The following is a 19,067-nucleotide window of genomic DNA, read 5'->3' as shown; positions in this document are numbered from 1 at the left end:
GAAAGTAGATGCAAAGGGACTTTGCATTTTTTTGACAGCAGTGTTCACCTCATTAGTGTTTTGGTCCTTAAATTTCCTCTGTTTACCGACAATAAAGTGAATTCATTTTAGACCTCCATCTTGAAGAACTTTTTCCATATATTTTTGAGATCTAGAAATAAACATGTTATTTTGAATATTTTCAGATTAAAAGTTGTTGATAGACTTAAATGTAGCTTTAAAACTGAAACATTTCCCAACTTACAGATGACTGCTGGTGTAATTGGAAACAAAATGGAGCCGTAAGATGAGAGAAATGCCGAGGATTGTGTCTTCTGCATGCGTCCCATGGGTGTGATCACATGCACGGCCCCCATGAACCCCACTGGCAATGTCACTTACACACACAAAAAGTTTAAACGGGCCCCAATTGAGGCCTGTGACAATGTGGAACAGCAGCATCTCCATCAAGAAGAGAGTGACAAGAATGGCAAAACAGAAACTACTGCCACATCTGCTAAAACCACAACTCTCTTTGTAGAAAATACTTCCTCCCCTATCAATGGATTAGTGGTTTCTCAAACACTTAATCATGTTTCTGGAAACATTAGTCAGTTTTCCATAGAATGTGATGATAGTAAAAGGAGGAACATTAGTAGCAATGGTGGGAAGTATTGTGGACTGGGATGTGCCAAACCCTTAGTGCTGGATAAACACATCCGCGCACACACTAATGAGCGGCCTTATAGCTGCGACCAGTGTAGAGTAGCATTTAAAACAAAAAGTAATTACCAAAAGCATACAAGATCCCGAGCTCATGCCTTGAAATGTGATGGTGGGGCACAAGATGGCAGTGATGGAACAATAGAGTCCAGTGACAACCTTGATGTAGATGGAGATGAAGGGTCTAGATGCCCTAGTCGAGAAGGTGGTCAGCATTGCCAGCCTGCTGACCTCTCTGTGGCTCCAGTCTCCGCTGCAGATCAGTATGCAAATCTTCCAGGTGCTTCAGCTGTCACAAGAATACAGCAAGAAGAGTGTGGGAAGGATCGGGGAAATTTTATATATAAACCCAAATTCCGTGTTCCTACTCACTACTCCCATCAAGAAGAAAGTATACCTAAGGGGCACTCACCTCCCACACTCAGACAACAGCAGTCAACCCCTCCTCAGGATGTTTCTCCCATGGATGGTAATACTATCAACTCTTCAACATATCAAATCCATGCTGCCTACAACTCCAGCCATCTCAGTCATGGGGCTCACTCCAGCCCTAGTCCTCATTCTCCAAGCCCTGCTAATCTTTCCAAGCAATGCCTGCTTCCACTTGATATTCGGGCTGCAAATAGGAAAGATGAAGGGACTGTGTCTGGTCATCGTAACTCTACGGTAACATCACAGAGTGTGAGTACACTTTGGAAAGGGATGAAGTCTCCCAGTCCAGAATTAGTTGGACAACATATCACTAAACTGATTGTTGAAAACCAAGCCATCATAGAAACCCACAATCCATTGTGGTCTCGACGTTACAGGCGTCAACCCAGTCTTGGCTCATCATCAAGTGAAAGTGATGGATCAGGCAGTGGTAAAAGTCGGAGAGGTAGTCTTGTCGATTCAAACATTAAAAATTCAAAACCTTCTGCTCCTGGGCCTGCTTCTGCAGTTTCTGGTCCTTTACAGCCACAGCACCGAGAACGAAGTCATTCCCTCACTACTGAGGCTATAATGAATGAACCACGGTCTTCGTACAGCCCCAGTCTTCCACCCACCCCACACCTGCCTCTTGCTCAGCCCACAGTTGCCCCCATCAGTGCTTCCAAACCTTCCATATCATCACAAGGACTTACTACCTCTTATTCTCAGTCTGCACCTGCCTTCACTGCCTCCTACATGAATACGGTAGACTTTAGTATGGTGGATGGAACCCGTAAAAGGTGTATCTCTGAGGGCCCCAATATTGTGCGAGATTTCTCAAAAAGTCGAGTAACGCCACTAGATGATCCAGGTCTGTTACGTCAACATCCACAAAATCCTGAGGGCTCTGTTATAAAAAATCTTCTTTTAACTGCTCGTGCTGGCATGACTAGTACCATTGATCAAAGCTTAGAAGGACAAGAACGGATGAGGATTGCTGGTCAAGCTGTAGTCCATGGTGAAGTTGGATCTTATACTTGTTCACGTTGTAGAATACCATGTCGGAATCCTGAGGAATTGGAAATTCATATCCGACATTATTGTGGACAGCGACCAGGTACTGGAAGTGAAAGAGGTACTCCAGACTCCATCAAAAGTGGGGATGGAGGGAGATGGCCTTTAGAGCAGGATGTAGCCTTGGACCTGCAAAAGAAACCTGAGTACTTGGAACAACATGATCATGAACGTTCATCATCAAGAGGATCTTCAGTTGGAGAATCCTCACAAAGGCGAGGCTCAGAGGAAGACTGTAGATACCACTTAGACTTGTCACCAAAGGTTTATAGAAGTAAATCAGCTCCAGATGGTATTTCACCTCCTACAAAAAAAAGAAAAGTCTCTGAAGTTGATACTCCATCACAAGATAGAGCCATGTTTCTCTCACCAGTTTTTTCTACCAAGGGACAAGGAGGATGTAAGACTGAGTCTGGGTTGAAGATGATGGATGAAATTAATAAACAAAATAAACTTAATAACCATCAACTCTTTGGTGGCGAGGTTCAAATCTGTGATGGCAATGAGTTTAAAACTATGAGGATTGATCCTAGCCAGCCTCCAAGCCCAGCAATAGATATATGCATCACACCACAGCAGTTGGGAGGCAGTATATCCAAACCAGAGGTGTCTGTTCCAACATCTGTTGTGGTGACCATTGCTAAGTCTGGCCTCAACTCTGGTGGGACAATGGTTCAAGTAGAGAACCAAATTAGCACATCATCTACTAAAACTGTTCCAAGCTTAGTAAGCTCTTCAATCAACCGTGAACAGTCTGTCCTTTCACAAAGTTTACCAAAGGCAGTTCATCCTCCTAATATGTACAACACTGATGCTACCCAGTTTCCCTTTTCTTCTTCAGTTTTACAGTATGCTCCTCATCTTCCACTTCCTAACTTAGCCATCCCAGGGATTCCCACCCCAGACTTGGGAGGTTTATCTTTCTCTGCTTATTCATCTCGTGTATCTAACCAATCTTTCCTGCATGGACAGACTTCCCTTACCCATGGGATATCAGGAAATCACAAACAGAACACCATTCGATCTCCTGCACCTCCATCTAGGGTTTCTCCTGGAGGCTTTTCAGGAAGTCTAACAGGGGGTGCACCTGGAAGTTTAACAGTGGGTGCACCAGGGAGTTTGTCAAGTTCCTCTGGGATTTTACATGGAGCTGTAAGTGATGGCTCTGCAGGGGATGCTATTGGAGGGCCACAAGCTCTTTTGGTTCGAGACAAGAAAGAGGTCCAGAAGTCTCAAAGTAAGTTGCCACCTGCTGGTTACCCAGCTCTTATACCTGTTGGGGATGAGAAGGTGCCATATGTACCTGGGATCCCAGGACCATATTCACAGGCCAATGTGGTGCATCCTGTTGCTCACACCTTACAAATAAGTCCTTTGACAGTGTTCAGTCCACCAGTCTCAGCATCTTCTCAAAAACCCGTACCCTCTGCTGTACCTGTTACATCTGTTCCATCACTACCATCATTAGTGAGTTCAGTGAGAGAAAAAAACCTAACTGTAGCTAGATCAAGAGAGCTATCCAGGGAGTCTCCAAGAAGTCCAGTGAAGGAAGGCAGTCAGTCTATAAGTACCGTAAAAATTCCACATCGGTTATCACCTAAAGAATTGCAGGCAAGCAGACCAAAAATGTCTTCAATTCCTGAAATTAGAACAGTTAATCCAGAAATAAGATTAAGTTCAGCAAAATTAGAGTCAGCAACTCAAGAAAAGAAGGGCTCAGAGAAGCTTATGATACCTCTTGAAGATCAGAGTTGCGAAAATTCTTCAAAGAGTGAATCCACTGATTCTGAAGAATTCCTACCACCACGGAAACGTCCAAATTTTCTGGCACTAAAGCCCCAGCCATTTATGCCTAAGTCTTCACTAGCTTTGATTGGTACAACACTAGTCAGTCCTGATACTCCACGACCCAAAAAGAGTTGTGTACAAATGCTGCTGAATGGTTCAGCTTATACTTATTTAGGGCACAAAGTCTCTACAAAATCTTATTTTTGTTGCATTTATAGACAACAGCCTATGTATGTACCTCAGTCAACTGATCCTAAGCTTTCTATGTATTCTAACTGGCAGATAAGAAAGCCTGCTGAAGACAATCCTTTCAATTTAGCACCATATCAGGCAATGAGCTTATATGAGTCACGGAAATCTGATCGTGCATATACCATTGCAAAGCCTAAAGAATTGAATTTAATTCAGACACATTCATCATATTGGACGTTCAAGGAAGAAAAAGAAAAAAATAAAGAAAAGGAAGAGAGCAAGCCCAAGGATAAAGAAACAAAAGATATCAAAAGTGAAGAATTGAACACAAAAGTATCTGACCAAAGTGTCACCGAAGGAAGCAGTACCTCAATAAAACGAGAATCTGAAGATGATAGTGTAGATTGTTTATATAAAACTGAAGATGTGGAGGGGTCAGAAAGTAGTTCAGGCAAGCGAATTAAAATTTTTGAGGGAGGTTTCAAAAGCACTGAAGACTACACATACGTAAGGGGTCGTGGTCGGGGGAGGTATGTGTGTGAAGCTTGTGGAATTCGTTGTAAGAAACCATCCATGTTAAAGAAACACATCCGTACACATACAGATCTCCGCCCATATGCCTGTGGCCACTGCAGTTTTAGGTAAGTTTGTTATAATTTCAAGCATGTGAGCATAGTGATCATAATGAATATAACTCTCCAACTATTCCATTTCTTTTATTCACACAGAGTATCTCCTTTTAAGGTTGCAGTCATACATGGTACATTTTTGGACAGTGTTCCATACTCTCCCTGTCTGTCTGTCTCTCTCTCTGTATCTATCTATCTATCTTTCTGTGTCATTTACTTCATATGCTTTTGCTGAAGCAAAAATTGCCCAATCCCACAGATATTGTGTGAGCTTTGGCATCTGAGATTTTAGCCAATTCTTTGCAAAGGGTAGGTCTATCATCACTTCAGTAGTGTGTGATGATTCATTTCTCCATTAGGCTTAACCATAATATGCAATAATATGTTTATTAGAGGAAATGAGTGAAGTATGTGTTGCTACACAGAGATGAGTTGTAATGATGTTATTTTGAGGTGATCCTACCTAAGCCATGAATTTCTAGAGCTGGATATAGCACATCAGATAAACAGGTTGATTACTTAATTCCCTTTGATGACGTAAGAAATTTATTTTCCATGCATGTTTGAGGAAATGCACTGTCCCTTCCTGTTTATTTGATGTACTGTATATGTGTGACTTGAGTGTCAGGATTTCAAAGAAAGTTAATCTGAGAAATAAGGAGATAGGCTATTAGGTGAAATGACAATGAAAAGAATGTGAAGGATTTATGCATACAATTGGATTTGTATGTAGCATTTATGGATCTGGAGAAGGCATATGATAGAGTTGATAGAGATGGTCTGTGGAAGGTATTAAGAATATATGGTGTGGGAGGCAAGTTGTTAGAAGCAGTGAAAAGTTTTTATCGAGAATGTAAGGCATGTGTACGTGTAGGAAGAGAGGAAAGTGATTGGTTCTCAGTGAATGTAGGTTTGCAACAGGGGTGTGTGATGTCTCCATGGTTGTTTAATTTGTTTATGGATGGGGTTGTTAGGGAGGTGAATGCAAGAGTTTTGGAAAGGGGGGCAAAAATGCTGTCTGTTGTGGATGAGAGAGCTTGGGAAGTGAGTCAGTTGTTGTTTGCTGATGATACAGCACTGGTGGCTGACTCATGTGAGAAACTGCAGAAGCTGGTGACTGAATTTGGTAAAGTGTGTGAAAGAAGAAAGTTAAGAGTAAATGAGAATAAGAGCAAGGTTATTAGGTACAGTAGGGTTGAGGGTCAAGTCAATTGGGAGGTAAGTTTGAATGGAGAAAAACTGGAGGAAGTGAAGTGTTTTAGATATCTGGGAGTGGATTTGGCAGCGGATGGAAACATGGAAGCGGAAGTGAATCATAGGGTGGGGGAGGGGGGCGAAAATTCTGGGAGCCTTGAAGAATGTGTGGAAGTCGAGAACATTATCTCGGAAAGCAAAAAAGGGTATGTTTGAAGGAATAGTGGTTCCAACAATGTTGTATGGTTGCAAGACATGGGCTATGGATAGAGTTGTGTGCAGGAGAGTGGATGTGCTGGAAATGAGATGTTTTAGGACAATATGTGGTGTGAGGTGGTTTGATCGAGTAAATACTAGTAGGGTAAGAGAGATGTGTGGTAATAAAAAGAGTGTGGTTGATAGAGCAGAAGAGGGAAGAGGGTGTTTTGAAATGGTTTGGTCGCATGGAGAGAATGAGTGAGGAAGATTGACTAAGAGGATATATGTGTCAGAGGTGGAGGGAACGAGGAGAAGTGGGAGACCTAATTGGAGGTGGAAACATGGAGTGAAAAAGATTTTGAGTGATCGGGGCCTGAACATGCAGGAGGGTGAAAGGTGTGCAAGTAATAGAGTGAATTGGAACGATGTGGTATGCCGGGATCGACGTGCTGTGAGTGGATTGAACCAGGGCAAGTGAAGCGTCTGGGGTAAACCATGGAAAGTTCTGTGGGGCCTGGATGTGGAAAGGGAGCTGTGGTTTCGATGCATTATTACGTGACAGCTAGAGACTGAGTGTGAATGAATGGGGCCTTTGTTGTCTTCCTAGCGCTACCTTGCGTGCATAAGGGGAGAGGGGGTTGTTATTACATGTGTAGCGGGGTGGCGATGGGAATGAATAAAGGCAGACAGTATGAATTATGTACATGTGTATATATGTATATGTCTGTGTGTGTATATGTATGTATACGTTGAGATGTATAGGTATGTATATTTGCGTATGTGGACGTGTATGTATATACATGTGTATGTGGGTGGGTTGGGCCATTCTTTCATCTGTTTTCTTGCGCTACCTCGCTAATGTGGGAGACAGCGACAAAGCAAAAATAATAATATATTAGGATGAATTGTGATTTGTTAATTTTTTCTTTCATAAATATTCACTATTTCTCATGTTAGCAAGGTAGTCTCAGTAACAGATGACTGATCCTTCGAGGGAGGAATCCACACTTGTCCCTCTTCTCCATTCCTTCTCTTTGAAAGTGAAACAGGAGGTGAGAATTTCCAGCCCCTTGCTCCCACCCCTTTTAGTCGCCTTCTATGCCACACAGAATATGTGAGCAGGGAATACGTGGGCAGTATTTTGTCTCCCTATCCCCAGGGATGAATTTATTATTTTTTTTTTTATTTTGCTTTGTCGCTGTCTCCCGCGCCTGCAAGGTAGCACAAGGAAACAGACGAAAGAAATGGCCCAACCCACCCCCACACACATGCACACATGCACACGTCCACACACGCAAACATACACACCCACACATCCCAACGTACACACATATATACACACACAGACACACACATATACACACATGCACACAATTCACACTGTCTGCCCCTACTCACCCCCATCGCCACCCCGCCACACACGGAATAACATCCCCTCCCCCCTCATGTGTGCGAGGCAGCGCCAGGAAAAGACAGTAAAGGCCCCATTCGCTCACACTCAGTCTCCAGCTGTCATGCAATAATGCCCAAAACCACAGCTCCCTTTCCACATCCAGGCCCCACACAACTTTCCATGGTTTACCCCAGACCTTCACATGCCCTGATTCAATCCATTGACAGCACATCGACCCCGGTATATCACATTGATCCAATTCACTCTATTCCTTGCCCGCCTTTCACCCTCCTGCATGTTCAGGCCCCGATCACTCAAAATCTTTTTCACTCCATCTTTCCACCTCCAATTTGGTCTCCCACTTCTCCTCGTTCCCTCCACCTCCGACACATATATCCTCTTGGTCAATCTTTCCTCACTCATTCTCTCCATGTGCCCAAACCATTTCAAAACACCCTCTTCTGCTCTCTCAACCACGCTCTTTTTATTTCCACACATCTCTCTTACCCTTGCATTACTTATTCGATCAAACCACCTCACACCACATATCGTCCTCAAACATCTCATTTCCAGCACATCCACCCTCCTGCGCACAACTCTACCCACAGCCCACGCCTCGCAACTATACAACATTGTTGGAACCACTATTCCTTCAAACATACCCATTTTTGCTTTCCGACATAATGTTCTCGACTTCCACACATTCTTCAAGGCTCCCAGGATTTTCGCCCCCTCCCCCACCCTATGATTCACTTCCGCTTCCATGATTCCATCCGCTGCCAGATCTACTACCAGATATCTAAAACACTTTACTTCCTCCAGTTTTTCTCCATTCAAACTTACCTCCCAATTGACTTGACCCTCAACCCTACTGTACCTAATAACCTTGCTCTTATTCACATTTACTCTTAACTTTCTTCTTTCACACACTTTACCAAACTCAGTCACCAGCTTCTGCAGTTTCTCACATGAATCAGCCACCAGCGCTGTATCATCAGCGAACAACAACTGACTCACTTCTCAAGCTCTCTCATCCACAACAGACTTCATACTTTTATATTTATTTATTTTGCTTTGTCGCTGTCTCCTGCGGGGTGGTGATGGGAATGGATGAAGGCAGCAAGTAAGAATATGTACGTGTGTATATATGTATAAGTCTGTTTATGTATATGTATGCATACGTTGAAATGTATATGTATGTATAAATGAATGTATGGGCGTTTATCTATATACATGTTTACATGGGTGGGTTGGGCTATTCCTCATCTGTTACCTTGCGCTACCTCACTAACACGGTAGACAGCGATTAAGTATAATAAAAGAAATTGGTAAGGAAATTCAGTGAATGTATGGTTCATGGTGAAGTGCCTGAGGATTGGAGGAATGCATGCATGGTGCTATTGTACAAAGGCAAAGGGGATAAAGATGAATGTTCAAATTACAGAGTTATAAGTTTGTTGAGTGTTCCTGGGAAATTATATGGGAGGGTATTGATTGAGAGGGTAAAGGCATGTACAGAGCACCAGACTGGGGAAGAGCAGTGTGGTTTCAGAAGTAGTAGAGGATGTGTGGATCAGGTGTTTGCTTTGAAGTATGTATGTGAGAAATACTTAGTAAAACAGATGGATTTGTATATAGAATTTATGGATCTGGAGAAGGCATATGATAGGGTTGATAGGGATGCTTTGTGGAAGGTATGAGTATATGGTGTGGGAGGTAAGTTGCTAGAAGAAGTGAAAAGTTTTTACCAAGGATGTAAAGCGTGTGTACGAGTAGGAAGAGAGGAAAGTGATTGGTTCCCAGTGAATGTAGGTTTGTGGCAGGGGTGTGTGATGTCTCCATGGTTGTTTGATTTGTTTATGGATAGGGTGGTTAGGGAGGTGAATGCAAGAGTTTTGGAGAAAGGAGAAAGTATGCAGTCTGTTATGGATGAGAGGGCTTTGGAAGTGAGTCAGTTGTTGTTCACTGATGATATAGCACTGGTGCCTGATTCAGGTGAGAAACTGCAAAAGTTGGTGACTGAGTTTGGTAAAGTGTGTGAAAGAAGAAAGTTGAGAGTAAATGTGAAAAAGAGCAAGGTTATTAAGTTCATTAGGGTTGAGGGATAATTTAAATAGGAGGTGAGTTTGCATGGAGAAAAACTGGAGGAAGTGAAGTGCTTTAGATATCTGGGAGTGGATTTAGCAGTGGATGGAACCATGGAAGCAGAAGTGAGACACAAGGTGGGGAAGGGGGCAAAGGTTCTGGGAGCATTGAAGAATGTGTGGAAGGCATGAACGTTATCTTGGAGAGCAAAAATGGGTATGTTTGAAGGAATATTGGTTCCAACAATGTTATATGGTTGCGAGGCATGGGCTATGGATAGGGTTGTGCAGAGGAGGGTGGATGTGTTGGAAATGAAATGTTTGAGGACAATATGTGGTGTGAGGTGCTTTGATTGAGTATTACCACACATCTCTCTCACCCTTTCATTACTTACTCGATCAAACCACCTCTTTTTCACATTTACTCTCAACTTTCTTCTTTCACTCACTTTACCAGACTCAGTCACCAACTTCTGCAGTTTTTCACCTGAATCAGCCACCAGTGCTGTAATATCAGCAAACATCAACAGACTCACTTCCCAAGCCCTCTCATCCATAACGGACTGCATGCTTTCCCCTCTCTCCAAAGTTCTTGCACTCACCTCCCTAACCAACCCATCCATAAACAAATTAAACAACCATGGAGACATCACGCACCCTGCCGCAAACCGACATTCGCTGGAAACCAATCACTCTCGTCTCTTCGTACTCGTACACATACCTTACATCCTTTATAAAAGCTTTTCACTGCTTGTAGCAACTTACCTCCCACACCATATACTCTTAGAACCTTCCACAAAGCATCTCTATCAACCCTATCATATGCCTTCTCCAGATCCATAAATGCTACATACAAATGCATCTGTTTTTCTAAGTATTTCTCACATATATTCTTCAAAGCAAACACCTGATCCACACATTCTCCACCATTTCTGAAATCATACTGCCCTTCCCCAAGCTGATGCTCTGTACATTCTTTATTCGTTCTTCAATCTCCAATATAATTTTCGAGGAAATTATCCTCAAACTTATGCCTCTGTAATTTGAACACTGTCCTTTATCCCCTTTGCCTTTGTATAAAGGCATTATGAATGCTTTCTGCCAATCCTCAGGCACTTCACCATGATCCATACATACATTGAATATCTTTACCAACCAAACCAATCAACAACACATATATGTGTATGTGCATGGTTGGGCCATTCTTCCTCTGTTTCTTGCGCTACCTCGCAAAAGTGGGAGACAGCGACAAAGCAAAAATAATAATATATTAGGATGAATTGTGATTTGTTAATTTTTTCTTTCATAAATATTCACTATTTTCTCATGTAGCAAGGTAGTCTCAGTAACAGATGACTGATCCTTCGAGGGAGGAATCCACACTTGTCCCTCTTCTCCATTCCTTCTCTTTGAAAGTGAAACAGGAGGTGAGAATTTCCAGCCCCTTGCTCCCACCCCTTGTAGTCGCCTTCTATGCCACACAGAATATGTGAGCAGGGAATACGTGGGCAGTATTTTGTCTCCCTATCCCCAGGGATGAATTTATTATTTTTTTTTTTATTTTGCTTTGTCGCTGTCTCCTGCGGGGTGGTGATGGGAATGATGAGGCAGCAAGTAAGAATATGTACGTGTGTATATATGTATAAGTCTGTTTATGTATATGTATGCATACGTTGAAATGTATATGTATGTATAAATGAATGTAAGGGCGTTTATCTATATACATGTTTACATGGGTGGGTTGGGCTATTCCTCATCTGTTACCTTGCGCTACCTCACTAACACGGTAGAACAGCGATTAAGTATAATAAAAGAAATGGTAAGGAAATTCAGTGAATGTATGGTTCATGGTGAAGTGCCTGAGGATTGGAGGAATGCATGCATGGTGCTATTGTACAAAGGCAAAGGGGATAAAGATGAATGTTCAAATTACAGAGTTATAAGTTTGTTGAGTATTCCTGGGAAATTATATGAGAGGGTATTGATTGAGAGGGTAAAGGCATGTACAGAGCATCAGATTGGGGAAGAGCAGTGTGGTTTCAGAAGTGGTAGAGGATGTGTGGATCAGGTGTTTGCTTTGAAGAATGTATGTGAGAAATACTTAGTAAAACAGATGGATTTGTATGTAGCATTTATGGATCTGGAGAAGGTATATGATTGAGTTAATAGAGATGTTATGCAGAAGGTATTAAGAATATATGGTGTGGGAGGCAAGTTGTTAGAAGCAGTGAAAAGTTTTTATCGAGAATGTAAGGCATGTGTACGTGTAGGAAGAGAGGAAAGTGATTGGTTCTCAGTGAATGTAGGTTTGCAACAGGGGTGTGTGATGTCTCCATGGTTGTTTAATTTGTTTATGGATGGGGTTGTTAGGGAGGTGAATGCAAGAGTTTTGGAAAGGGGGGCAAAAATGCTGTCTGTTGTGGATGAGAGAGCTTGGGAAGTGAGTCAGTTGTTGTTTGCTGATGATACAGCACTGGTGGCTGACTCATGTGAGAAACTGCAGAAGCTGGTGACTGAATTTGGTAAAGTGTGTGAAAGAAGAAAGTTAAGAGTAAATGAGAATAAGAGCAAGGTTATTAGGTACAGTAGGGTTGAGGGTCAAGTCAATTGGGAGGTAAGTTTGAATGGAGAAAAACTGGAGGAAGTGAAGTGTTTTAGATATCTGGGAGTGGATTTGGCAGCGGATGGAAACATGGAAGCGGAAGTGAATCATAGGGTGGGGGAGGGGGGCGAAAATTCTGGGAGCCTTGAAGAATGTGTGGAAGTCGAGAACATTATCTCGGAAAGCAAAAAAGGGTATGTTTGAAGGAATAGTGGTTCCAACAATGTTGTATGGTTGCAAGACATGGGCTATGGATAGAGTTGTGTGCAGGAGAGTGGATGTGCTGGAAATGAGATGTTTTAGGACAATATGTGGTGTGAGGTGGTTTGATCGAGTAAATACTAGTAGGGTAAGAGAGATGTGTGGTAATAAAAAGAGTGTGGTTGATAGAGCAGAAGAGGGAAGAGGGTGTTTTGAAATGGTTTGGTCGCATGGAGAGAATGAGTGAGGAAGATTGACTAAGAGGATATATGTGTCAGAGGTGGAGGGAACGAGGAGAAGTGGGAGACCTAATTGGAGGTGGAAACATGGAGTGAAAAAGATTTTGAGTGATCGGGGCCTGAACATGCAGGAGGGTGAAAGGTGTGCAAGTAATAGAGTGAATTGGAACGATGTGGTATGCCGGGATCGACGTGCTGTGAGTGGATTGAACCAGGGCAAGTGAAGCGTCTGGGGTAAACCATGGAAAGTTCTGTGGGGCCTGGATGTGGAAAGGGAGCTGTGGTTTCGATGCATTATTACGTGACAGCTAGAGACTGAGTGTGAACGAATGGGGCCTTTGTTGTCTTCCTAGCGCTACCTTGCGTGCATAAGGGGAGAGGGGGTTGTTATTACATGTGTAGCGGGGTGGCGATGGGAATGAATAAAGGCAGACAGTATGAATTATGTACATGTGTATATATGTATATGTCTGTGTGTGTATATGTATGTATACGTTGAGATGTATAGGTATGTATATTTGCATATGTGGACGTGTATGTATATACATGTGTATGTGGGTGGGTTGGGCCATTCTTTCATCTGTTTTCTTGCGCTACCTCGCTAATGTGGGAGACAGCGACAAAGCAAAAATAATAATATATTAGGATGAATTGTGATTTGTTAATTTTTTCTTTCATAAATATTCACTATTTCTCATGTTAGCAAGGTAGTCTCAGTAACAGATGACTGATCCTTCGAGGGAGGAATCCACACTTGTCCCTCTTCTCCATTCCTTCTCTTTGAAAGTGAAACAGGAGGTGAGAATTTCCAGCCCCTTGCTCCCACCCCTTTTAGTCGCCTTCTGTGCCACACAGAATATGTGAGCAGGGAATACGTGGGCAGTATTTTGTCTCCCTATCCCCAGGGATGAATTTATTATTTTTTTTTTTATTTTGCTTTGTCGCTGTCTCCCGCGCCTGCAAGGTAGCACAAGGAAACAGACGAAAGAAATGGCCCAACCCACCCCCACACACATGCACACATGCACACGTCCACACACGCAAACATACACACCCACACATCCCAACATACACACATATATACACACACAGACACACACATATACACACATGCACACAATTCACACTGTCTGCCCCTACTCACCCCCATCGCCACCCCGCCACACACGGAATAACATCCCCTCCCCCCTCATGTGTGCGAGGCAGCGCCAGGAAAAGACAGTAAAGGCCCCATTCGCTCACACTCAGTCTCCAGCTGTCATGCAATAATGCCCGAAACCACAGCTCCCTTTCCACATCCAGGCCCCACACAACTTTCCATGGTTTACCCCAGACCTTCACATGCCCTGATTCAATCCATTGACAGCACATCGACCCCGGTATATCACATTGATCCAATTTACTCTATTCCTTGCCCGCCTTTCACCCTCCTGCATGTTCAGGCCCCGATCACTCAAAATCTTTTTCACTCCATCTTTCCACCTCCAATTTGGTCTCCCACTTCTCCTCGTTCCCTCCACCTCCGACACATATATCCTCTTGGTCAATCTTTCCTCACTCATTCTCTCCATGTGCCCAAACCATTTCAAAACACCCTCTTCTGCTCTCTCAACCACGCTCTTTTTATTTCCACACCTCTCTCTTACCCTTGCATTACTTATTCGATCAAACCACCTCTTACCACATATCGTCCTCAAACATCTCATTTCCAGCACATCCACCCTCCTGCGCACAACTCTACCCACAGCCCACGCCTCGCAACTATACAACATTGTTGGAACCACTATTCCTTCAAACATACCCATTTTTGCTTTCCGACATAATGTTCTCGACTTCCACACATTCTTCAAGGCTCCCAGGATTTTCGCCCCCTCCCCCACCCTATGATTCACTTCCGCTTCCATGATTCCATCCGCTGCCAGATCTACTACCAGATATCTAAAACACTTTACTTCCTCCAGTTTTTCTCCATTCAAACTTACCTCCCAATTGACTTGACCCTCAACCCTACTGTACCTAATAACCTTGCTCTTATTCACATTTACTCTTAACTTTCTTCTTTCACACACTTTACCAAACTCAGTCACCAGCTTCTGCAGTTTCTCACATGAATCAGCCACCAGCGCTGTATCATCAGCGAACAACAACTGACTCACTTCTCAAGCTCTCTCATCCACAACAGACTTCATACTTTTATATTTATTTATTTTGCTTTGTCGCTGTCTCCTGCGGGGTGGTGATGGGAATGGATGAAGGCAGCAAGTAAGAATATGTACGTGTGTATATATGTATAAGTCTGTTTATGTATATGTATGCATACGTTGAAATGTATATGTATGTATAAATGAATGTATGGGCGTTTATCTATATACATGTTTACATGGGTGGGTTGGGCTATTCCTCATCTGTTACCTTGCGCTACCTCACTAACACGGTAGACAGCGATTAAGTATAATAAAAGAAATTGGTAAGGAAATTCAGTGAATGTATGGTTCATGGTGAAGTGCCTGAGGATTGGAGGAATGCATGCATGGTGCTATTGTACAAAGGCAAAGGGGATAAAGATGAATGTTCAAATTACAGAGTTATAAGTTTGTTGAGTGTTCGTGGGAAATTATATGGGAGGGTATTGATTGAGAGGGTAAAGGCATGTACAGAGCACCAGACTGGGGAAGAGCAGTGTGGTTTCAGAAGTAGTAGAGGATGTGTGGATCAGGTGTTTGCTTTGAAGTATGTATGTGAGAAATACTTAGTAAAACAGATGGATTTGTATATAGAATTTATGGATCTGGAGAAGGCATATGATAGGGTTGATAGGGATGCTTTGTGGAAGGTATGAGTATATGGTGTGGGAGGTAAGTTGCTAGAAGAAGTGAAAAGTTTTTACCAAGGATGTAAAGCGTGTGTACAAGTAGGAAGAGAGGAAAGTGATTGGTTCCCAGTGAATGTAGGTTTGTGGCAGGGGTGTGTGATGTCTCCATGGTTGTTTGATTTGTTTATGGATAGGGTGGTTAGGGAGGTGAATGCGAGAGTTTTGGAGAAAGGAGAAAGTATGCAGTCTGTTATGGATGAGAGGGCTTTGGAAGTGAGTCAGTTGTTGTTCATTGATGATATAGCACTGGTGCCTGATTCAGGTGAGAAACTGCAAAAGTTGGTGACTGAGTTTGGTAAAGTGTGTGGAAGAAGAAAGTTGAGAGTAAATGTGAAAAAGAGCAAGGTTATTAAGTTCATTAGGGTTGAGGGATAATTTAAATAGGAGGTGAGTTTGAATGGAGAAAAACTGGAGGAAGTGAAGTGCTTTAGATATCTGGGCGTGGATTTAGCAGTGGATGGAACCATGGAAGCAGAAGTGAGACACAAGGTGGGGAAGGGGGCAAAGGTTCTGGGAGCATTGAAGAATGTGTGGAAGGCATGAACGTTATCTTGGAGAGCAAAAATGGGTATGTTTGAAGGAATATTGGTTCCAACAATGTTATATGGTTGCGAGGCATGGGCTATGGATAGGGTTGTGCAGAGGAGGGTGGATGTGTTGGAAATGAAATGTTTGAGGACAATATGTGGTGTGAGGTGCTTTGATTGAGTATTACCACACATCTCTCTCACCCTTTCATTACTTACTCGATCAAACCACCTCTTTTTCACATTTACTCTCAACTTTCTTCTTTCACTCACTTTACCAGACTCAGTCACCAACTTCTGCAGTTTTTCACCTGAATCAGCCACCAGTGCTGTAATATCAGCAAACATCAACAGACTCACTTCCCAAGCCCTCTCATCCATAACGGACTGCATGCTTTCCCCTCTCTCCAAAGTTCTTGCACTCACCTCCCTAACCAACCCATCCATAAACAAATTAAACAACCATGGAGACATCACGCACCCTGCCGCAAACCGACATTCGCTGGAAACCAATCACTCTCGTCTCTTCGTACTCGTACACATACCTTACATCCTTTATAAAAGCTTTTCACTGCTTGTAGCAACTTACCTCCCACACCATATACTCTTAGAACCTTCCACAAAGCATCTCTATCAACCCTATCATATGCCTTCTCCAGATCCATAAATGCTACATACAAATGCATCTGTTTTTCTAAGTATTTCTCACATATATTCTTCAAAGCAAACACCTGATCCACACATTCTCCACCATTTCTGAAATCATACTGCCCTTCCCCAAGCTGATGCTCTGTACATGTCTTTATTCTTTCAATCAATACCCTCCCATATAATTTTCGAGGAATACCCAACAAACTTATGCCTCTGTAATTTGAACACTGTCCTTTATCCCCTTTGCCTTTGTATAAAGGCATTATGAATGCTTTCTGCCAATCCTCAGGCACTTCACCATGATCCATACATACATTGAATATCTTTACCAACCAAACCAATCAACAACACATATATGTGTATGTGCATGGTTGGGCCATTCTTCCTCTGTTTCTTTGCGCTGCCTTGCTGACACGGGAAACAGCGGTTAAGTATGATAATATCAATAATATGATAATATATATATGTATATATACATAAGTATACTTATGTAAGTAGGAGAGATGGCCAGAGAGCGTTATTGGATTACGTGTTAATTGACAGGCGTGCGAAAGAGAGACTTTTGGATGTTAATGTGCTGAGAGGTGCAACTGGAGGGATGTCTGATCATTATCTTGTGGAGGCTAAGGTGAAGATTTGTATGGGTTTTCAGAAAAGAAGAGTGAATGTTGGGGTGAAGAGGGTGGTGAGAGTAAGTGAGCTTGGGAAGGAGACCTGTGTGAGGAAGTACCAGGAGAGACTGAGTACAGAATGGAAAAAGGTGAGAACAATGGAAGTAAGAGGAGTGGGGGAGGAATGGGATGTATTTAGGGAATCAGTGATGGATTGCGCAAAAGATGCTTGTGGCATGAGAAGAGTGGGAGGTGGGTTGATTAGAAAGGGTAGTGAGTGGTGGGATGAAGAAGTAAGAGTATTAGTGAAAGAGAAGAGAGAGGCATTTGGACGATTTTTGCAGGGAGAAAATGCAATTGAGTGGGAGATGTATAAAAGAAAGAGACAGGAGGTCAAGAGAAGGGTGCAAGAGGTGAAAAAAAGGGCAAATGAGAGTTGGGGTGAGAGAGTATCATTAAATTTTAGGGAGAATAAAAAGATGTTCTGGAAGGAGGTAAATAAAGTGCGTAAGACAAGGGAGCAAATGGGAACTTCAGTGAAGGGCGCAAATGGGGAGGTGATAACAAGTAGTGGTGATGTGAGAAGGAGATGGAGTGAGTATTTTGAAGGTTTATTGAATGTGTTTGATGATAGAGTGGCAGATATGGGGTGTTTTGGTCGAGGTAGTGTGCAAAGTGAGAGGGTTAGGGAAAATGATTTGGTAAACAGAGAAGAGGTAGTGAAAGCTTTGCGGAAGATGAAAGCCGGCAAGGCAGCAGGTTTGGATGGTATTGCAGTGGAATTTATTAAAAAAGGGGGTGACTGTATTGTTGACTGGTTGGTAAGGTTATTTAATATATGTATGACTCATGGTGAGGTGCCTGAGGATTGGCGGAATGCGTGCATAGTGCCATTGTACAAAGGCAAAGGGGATAAGAGTGAGTGCTCAAATTACAGAGGTATAAGTTTGTTGAGTATTCCTGGTAAATTATATGGGAGGGTACTGATTGAGAGGGTGAAGGCATGTACAGAGCATCAGATTGGGGAAGAGCAGTGTGGTTTCAGAAGTGGTAGAGGATGTGTGGATCAGGTGTTTGCTTTGAAGAATGTATGTGAGAAATACTTAGAAAAGCAAATGGATTTGTATGTAGCATTTATGGATCTGGAGAAGGCATATGATAGAGTTGATAGAGATGCTCTGTGGAAGGTATTAAGAATATATGGTGTGGGAGGCAAGTTGTTAGAAGCAGTGAAAATTTTTATTGAGGATGTAAGGCATGTGTACGTGTAGGAAGAGAGGAAAGTGATTGGTTCTCAGTGAATGTAGGTTTGCGGCAGGGGTGTGTGATGTCTCCATGGTTGTTTAATTTGTTTATGGATGGGGTTGTTAGGGAGGTAAATGCAAGAGTTTTGGAAAGAGGGGCAAGTATGAAGTCTGTTGGGGATGAGAGAGCTTGGGAAGTGAGTCAGTTGTTGTTCGCTGATGATACAGCGCTGGTGGCTGATTCATGTGAGAAACTGCAGAAACTGGTGACTGAGTTTGGTAAAGTGTGTGGAAGAAGAAAGTTAAGAGTAAATGTGAATAAGAGCAAGGTTATTAGGTACAGTAGGGTTGAGGGTCAAGTCAATTGGGAGGTGAGTTTGAATGGAGAAAAACTGGAGGAAGTGAAGTGTTTTAGATATCTGGGAGTGGATCTGGCAGCGGATGGAACCATGGAA

General features: G+C 42.7%; 1 protein-coding gene across 7 annotated transcripts in view; it reads left to right on the top strand.

The window, feature by feature from the left end:
- shn (zinc finger schnurri) overlaps positions 1-19,067 on the top strand; it is a 268,460-nt gene that overhangs the window by 203,522 nt on the left and 45,871 nt on the right. For all 7 annotated transcript variants that reach the window (XM_071665262.1, XM_071665263.1, XM_071665257.1 and 4 more), the window contains one exon: positions 247-4,808. In XM_071665262.1, the coding sequence (XP_071521363.1) occupies positions 319-4,808 (4,490 nt within the window). In that variant the 5' untranslated portion in view covers positions 247-318. The remainder of the gene's footprint in view (positions 1-246; positions 4,809-19,067) is intronic.

This window comes from Panulirus ornatus, chromosome 9 (genome assembly GCF_036320965.1).
Source record: "Panulirus ornatus isolate Po-2019 chromosome 9, ASM3632096v1, whole genome shotgun sequence".
In the NCBI taxonomy this organism is placed as follows: domain Eukaryota; kingdom Metazoa; phylum Arthropoda; class Malacostraca; order Decapoda; family Palinuridae; genus Panulirus; species Panulirus ornatus.
The sequence above is the reverse complement of the archived record's forward strand: the minus strand, read 5'-3'. Positions and strand labels throughout refer to the sequence as shown.